Genomic DNA, 7,062 nt, shown 5'->3' on the forward strand with positions numbered 1-7,062 from the left:
GTGCGAACGGTGCATCTAATCTCTTCCGTCCCTCCTCGGTTACGGTTGGTTGTGGGAGGAGCTCGCGCGGGGCTCGGGACTCCTACTGGCTGTCACGCGGGCAGTTCTCCTGCGCTCGCTCTTGAACGACCCACATTTGTACTTCTGCGGAAAACACTGCCGGGGCTCAATTCGCAACGATAGATGCATCACTTCTGACTGTTGTTAGGCGGAAGTAATCAGGTGAGCACAGCAGCTACATGGAGCTTTGACGTTTGACTAATTAATGTAGCTAAATGTGTGAAATGTAGAGAGAGACCTGTGTTAAAGGTGAATGGTAGTTTGTTGAATAGCCGGGTTTGCGATGCTTAGTGGCTTTTACACCATTCAGATTCACTTCATGTACTCTGTCAGCTTCACGGCGATGCCTCCACTGCAGGCAGTGGATTTCTATTCTGTCAGCCGGAGCCTGAAGTGGTCATATTTTATGTTTCAGTGTTGGCAGAGAACACAATGCGAAATGTGCATGCTTAAGCTCTTTAATTGTATCTAAATGTGTCTTACATTGATCTATTTGTCTCTCTCACTCTCACAACATTTATTTATTTAAGTGTATTTATTTGCACAAAGCAAATATACACAGCAACCAGGCTCAATAACAGGTAAATACATATTGTACAAAAGTGAACCAAGGAGCTTACAGTACCATCGCATAATGCTCATCCATGGGATTTATCAATGATTATTTTGATATTATGTTAAACTCTTTAGTGCCTGTGTGTCCTCCGCAGAGCCTGTTTATGGTCCACCCAAAGCCAGCTGTAATTCAAGCCAGTCAGCCTAACAATAGCCTTGTTTTCTTAATGTGGCTCATGTTTTGCAGGAATGAATCGGTGCCAAGAACCAGGTGAAGAGCAGGAGGAGGTGACTGGGATGGTATGTCAGGAGGCTGACCTGAAAGATGGACAGTAAGTTACAAGGCTTCTTCCTACAGCAAAGATATCTGATTGTTGTTATAGCCACTGCTGTCAGTGAAGATGATCAAAGCTTTGGTTTGAGTCATCTGTATTTGGGAGCTTTTTCTTCGCTATTTCTCTTCATCCCCCTTTTGTGTTTATAAAGGATGAAGGAAGTAACTGTTGGGGACCAGAAGGTGTTGCTTGTCTGTACCCAGGGTCAGTACAGTGCTGTTGGAAGCCAGTGCACTCATTACAGTGCTCCTCTTGTCAAAGGTAAACCTTCAGATTATCAATCTCTACATACCAATATGTGAATTAATACATTTGTTTGCACTGAAGTTGATTAGTGTTAATTCTTGCATGTTCTCTGATAATCCAGGAGCACTGGTTGGTGACAGAGTGAGATGTCCCTTTCACGGTGCTTGCTTTAATGTCAAAACTGGAGATATTGAAGAGTATCCAGGTCTGGACAGTCTGCCTAGTTATAAGGTAAAACATATGTGTAGAGATCAACATCTGATAGCAATTTACCGCTCTTTTAACAGGAATAAACCCAGGAGACGTATTCTTTCCAGTTTAATATTTATTTCAATGTAATTAGTACAAAAAATACACTTTGTCCAAACTATAGATTTAAGCTTTAAAGCTAGATTGAGCTTATATATATTTTTTAAACAAAAGGATGTAGTCATTTAGTAGAGAAGACACTGAGAAGTTGCATATTCACCCCCAGCAGATGAAAACTGCATGCAAATTCAACTTTTGTGCATAAAATTTAGATGTCTCGATGGCAGGAAGTCCCCAAAACATTTACATATTGTGTTTGATTAACATTTTGCCAAAAAAGAGGCAAGAAAAGTGCACATTTCGACTTATCCCCAGTTCAACCAGATGTTACTGTTGTTCAGGCTGCTTCCTTTTCCTATTTCAAATCATTTACCATTTTCTTTAAGAATACATGCAGTCAACTTTTCACCTGCTGCAACTCATTGTCCGGAAACATGATTTTTGGCCTTGTAGACAAACAACCCTGGCTGTGCTGTGATCTGTATACGCTGTTGGAATAAATCTTTTAACTCACACCTACACTTCTCTCTAATTGTATTTAAATTTCACAGGTAAAAGTTGCGGAGGGCAAGGTGTATGTTACCATCAACAAAAATGTAAGTGATGGCAAGTTAAATAGATAGAAATTACCACATTGTCTCCTTTCATTTAGTGTTACAAACATTATTTTAACCAGCCCCTTGTTTGTTTGTTTCCCTCAGTCTCTGAAGTTGACCAAGCGGGTGAAGGAGATGTGCAGCGTGGTACCAGAGATCAAACACACCATCCTGCTGATAGGAGGAGGTGAGGACTAGATGTAAATAGATACAGGAGGTTTCACTTGAAAGTTGAAGCCTCCAATTATCAGCCCATGGCCATTTTATTTGAACTGACTGCCAGGTTGGAGGCACTGCACCTTTGCTGCTTCAGTATTCAGCCCTGCTAGTAGGATTGAAGAAAGAGACCATGATCTAGAGATGGTGCTCAAGTAAATTTGGTGGTCTAGTGCTGCCATGTTTCTTTAAGCTCCGTCTCTGAATGAAGAAATTGCACACTGAATAGGAGGTTTGTGATTTCAGGCCCTGCCTCTCTGGTTTGTGCTGAAACGCTGCGGCAGAACTGCTACCAAGGTCGAATCATCATGGTAACCAAAGACAGCCTGCCTCCATTTGACAAGCCCAAACTGAGTAAGGTAAGAGTGGAGAGGTAACCTGTATTTATTTGTATTTGTATCCAATTCCTCTTAGTAAATGGCATATGCATCTTTCAGGCTATGAATCTGGACAGCAGCAGTATCGTCCTCCGGCCAAGTGACTTTTATCAACAGTATGGGATCGAGGTGTGGACACAGAAGGAGGTGAGAAGCAAAAACAAGGACACTCTATTTGTGATGTGTTCTCTTGGGAAAAAAACGGATCCTCCTGGTCATGTTCAGAAATGTGTTTTGTGTTGCAGGCAGTGTCAGTAAACCCAGCTGATAAGGCGGTGAAGTTGAGTGATGGCACTTTGCAGCATTACGACCAGCTTCTCATCTCAACTGGCTGTAGGTTAGAGTCGTCATCCTGTTCCTCAAGTCTCTCAGAAACGAACAGATTGTTTTCTTACACTCACAGTCATCAGACGGACTGAATACATAGAAGGCAAAGTCATGAATAAACGTTGTATTTAAAGGTTTCCATGTGACAACAGCAGTATACAGTAACAACCCTCATTTTGTTCACAGAGCGCGGCCGCTCAGCTGTCCTGGTCGGGACCTGAAGGGAGTAAAGTTACTGCAGAGTTATGAAGATGCCAGAGAGATTCACAACTCCTGTCTTGGGCAGAAAGCTGTTGTAATTGGTGCCTCCTTCATTGGTGATTAGATTCACTTTCTCTTAACATAGCAGAAAGAAACGTGGATTGTTCATCTTTACAATAACAAGCTGGCAGGTGTCTTTGTGGTTGATTATCAGGTTGGCATGATGCTCCATTTGGAGAAAGATAAAGCCACTTAGCTACGTAACACATGTAGTCACACCAATATTGCAGACCACTGATGTGTTTTTTCTTATATTAACCCAATAGGTATAGAGGTGGCATCCTACTTATCTGACAAAGCTGCCAGTGTGGCCGTGGTTGGCACCACCAGATACCCGTATGAGCGATCTCTGGGGCCAGAGATCGGCAAAATGAGTATGCAAGTAAGAAACACTTATGACAGCTGTGTTGCTGAATGTGATTTCTATTAGCTTCTATTAAATGAAACAAACTTTAAAACACAGTTTCTCCTTTTAAGATGTTGGAGGAACAAAATGTAAAGTTCTACATGAATGATGAAGTCACTGAGATCAAAGGGGAGAACGGCAAGGTGACTCTACTTTTACTCTATTAGCATAAGCCTTTTATCACAGCAGACATTTTGATTTGTTATAGTAGGAAAAGCACAGGTGTTACTAACATTAACAATGACTGTGTGTCCCAGTAAGTCATGATAGTGCGACAGTGAGCCAGCATGCACAACATCAGGACCCTGAAACTGAAGCAGCTAAATGGAATTTAGCCATCTGTGCCTGTGCTTTTCCTACAGTGACATGTCAAAATGTCTTCAATGAAAAAAAACCTATTGTTTCAAACCTTTTGTGTAACTATAATGCATATTCTGTTGTAGATCGCTAATTAAGTCTTTTTTCAGGTGAAGGGGGTGGTGCTGAAGAGTGGTGCAGTCCTGGAAGCTGATGTGGTGATTGCCGGAATTGGTAATTTTATTAATCTACTTCCTACTTGTTGGGACCGCTGCCGGTTTGTTAACGTTGCCTTATCAGTAACGGTTACTTCAACAGAGTCTTTCACGTTCAGACCTTTTCTGTGCATTCCTGAAACAATCAAACGCAAAGATCTCTGTTTCAGGTGTAATCCCCAATTCAGACTTCTTGGCTGGAAGCGGGTTGGAGGTGGATTCGAGGAGAGCCGTGATTGTTGACAAGGTAACACACAGTCACTAGAGGCCTACAGCCAAACTTTAATCACTGTCATATTGACATAACTAATGAAGCATAAACACAGCATCATATTTACGACTCAGTCTGATGGATACAGTTGCTTGTTTTATGATATCTTTGGCCAAACATGAATATTGTATATTATCTGAATCCCTCTGCTAATTATGTCCAGGTGACTGAAATGAATAGCTGTGTATATACTGTATATAACTAAGCCTAATGTTGAGGCTCCTGCTCTAAACTCCTTTATCTTATCTAACAGTTCATGAGGACCAATGTTCCAGATATTTTTTGTGCTGGAGATGTTACCTCTTTCCCTCTGACCATTCGTGGAGACCAAAGGGTCAACATCGGTCACTGGCAAATGTCACAAGCTCAAGGTAAGACTCTTACTAAGTGCTGTTTAGAAATGTCAGCAACACACGTTTTTTTTGTCCAGTCAAGAACATGTTATGAGTGAAAGTAATTTGATGCCTGCGTTTAACCTTATCGTGTTTTACCTCAGGAAGAGTAGCTGCCCTTAACATGCTGAAGAAACCAACCAAAATGGAGTCTGTTCCTTTCTTCTGGACTGTGTTGCTTGGAAAGAGTATCAGATACTCAGGTAGAGTATTTATTGAGAAAATGTCCGCCTTATATCAGAATATTTAAACCGAGGCTGTTCTGACTCTCACTTCCCCCTTTCATTTCATCTTTCTAGGCTATGGGGAAGGATACACAGAGATCATATTCAAAGGCAAAGTAGAAGAAAGGAAATTCCTAGCATTTTACATAAAGTAAGCAGCTGTGGAATAACACCTGATGCAGCTGAAGATGAATTTATGCTGTTTGTGCTGAATTTCTTTCATTTCTCCTTTTGTTAACAGAGATGAGACGGTGGTAGCTGCGGCCAGCCTGATGTTCGACCCTGCTGTGGCTCGCCTTGCAGAGCTGATGGCTACTGGACAGATCTTAACAAAGGCACAGGCTCAGTGAGTGTCATCCTGCATGTGTTTATCCTGAATGGACATTAAATATATGAAATAATGTCATTAAGGAGTCATTCTTAAAAGTCATTCTTATTGTGTATTTCTACTGATTAACTGATTTTTTTGGCCACTTGGGGGCAGCGGAAACAGGTTGTGAGCACAACATATCCTCAACTTTTAAGTTGATATGGCGAACCTGTTAGCAAACAGTTGCTTATTTACACATTCAGCAGATACGGAGCAACTTTATCGTTCATTAGGAGTCGTGTTTCTGTCTACCCGATATATCAGTCAATATTCACCCTCTATTAGCTCTGTTTTTGGTCTCTACCAACTCCTGAGATAAAGAACTGGCTCTTTAGCTTCTAAATGCTCCACTTTGTTCACCAGCTGGTTGCTAATTTCTGCCATTGTGTACAGGGCAGGTAGTGTACAGTCACAGTTAGAGCTTTTCACTGAGAAGAGCTTGAGCCTCCTGTGGCCGAAAATGACACAAAACCGTAAGCCGTAAAACCAAAACAATGAGCTGAAAGATGTTAAAACGCTATGCAGGGCGGAGTCGGGGGATCATTCTCGGTGAGTGTTCACAACAAGTAACACCTTTCACTTCACATGACTATTAACTATTATACTGTAACTCAGTTGTGGGATGTTGAAGACACACCTGCACCAAAAACAGAGAGTTATCAGAAACCTGGATGATAATAAAGTCATGTAAACACTATACAGGGGTATCAATTATTGGGTTACTTTAGGTTCCATGCAAACATCATATCCCAAACCGAGCCTCCTAACCTGGATACTTCTCTCTGCTGAATATTTGCTTTCTCACTTCCTTCTCTGCTCAGAGCCGATGACCTGAGCTGGCTGCAGATGTGACCAGAGGTCTGCTGTATCCAGGAGTAACACCTCTCTGTGACGAAGGATGTCGCCTTTCCCTTTCTTGAGCCTCTCTCCATCACATAGTGCCAAATTGGATTGCTCCATTTACTGCCTCAGGGCTTCTGTAAGCCAACCAGACCGCTGCTCTTACTCAGAGCACTGTTGCCATAGCAGCAAGCAAAGCTTTATTGAATTTGCACTTTGTGCACTCAGTGAATAATCTGATCTTTGTGTGAAGAGCAGTCTGGATAAGCTGATTTGCAGCAGTATTTATTCCAAGTTTTGTCCACAGCTGTACTAAAAGTGCAGCAATAACTTCTAGTGTAGTCATAGTTCTATAATAATAGTATTTTCATACTATTTTATCCACTTAAAACATTCTGAAAACACACACACCACTCCACTTGTCTTAGTTATAATGTATTTATGAGTAACTATGGTCAGTTATAATACTGCACTCAACAAATATGGCGATGGACATGTTGATGATTAAGTTGTTTTTTTTTTTTTACTTTTATTGTCGAAACCTGTTTCATGTTCACTGTAATGCTTGAATCAACCATCGACGTTTACAGCAGTGATGTAGCTTATTGTTTAGTCTTCATCATATAACTGATGTAAAACTCACATCCGTGTATTTAGTGTTTTTAGTGTCTGATTTTGACATTTGAATCCAGATGAAGAGAAAACAGGTATGAAAGCACTGGTGTTTTGTGGTACAGTACATAACTAATGCTCAGGTATTAAATC

The 7,062-nt window shown here is 41.2% G+C and overlaps 1 protein-coding gene across 1 annotated transcript; it reads left to right on the plus strand.

Moving 5' to 3' along the window:
* Window positions 1-145: 145 nt before the first annotated feature.
* aifm4 (apoptosis inducing factor mitochondria associated 4) lies at window positions 146-6,309 on the plus strand. The gene is made up of 19 exons (XM_070905627.1): window positions 146-222; window positions 863-947; window positions 1,102-1,211; window positions 1,318-1,427; window positions 2,057-2,101; window positions 2,207-2,288; window positions 2,564-2,676; window positions 2,755-2,841; window positions 2,940-3,031; window positions 3,208-3,338; window positions 3,549-3,664; window positions 3,760-3,831; window positions 4,156-4,219; window positions 4,371-4,447; window positions 4,725-4,842; window positions 4,968-5,066; window positions 5,163-5,238; window positions 5,329-5,433; window positions 6,279-6,309. Exons 2-19 carry the CDS (start codon window positions 865-867, stop codon window positions 6,307-6,309), a joined length of 1,611 nt encoding a protein of 536 aa, XP_070761728.1. The 5' UTR covers window positions 146-222; window positions 863-864.
* Window positions 6,310-7,062: the final 753 nt, after the last annotated feature.

This window comes from Enoplosus armatus, chromosome 5 (assembly GCF_043641665.1).
Source record: "Enoplosus armatus isolate fEnoArm2 chromosome 5, fEnoArm2.hap1, whole genome shotgun sequence".
In the NCBI taxonomy this organism is placed as follows: Eukaryota; Metazoa; Chordata; class Actinopteri; order Centrarchiformes; family Enoplosidae; genus Enoplosus; species Enoplosus armatus.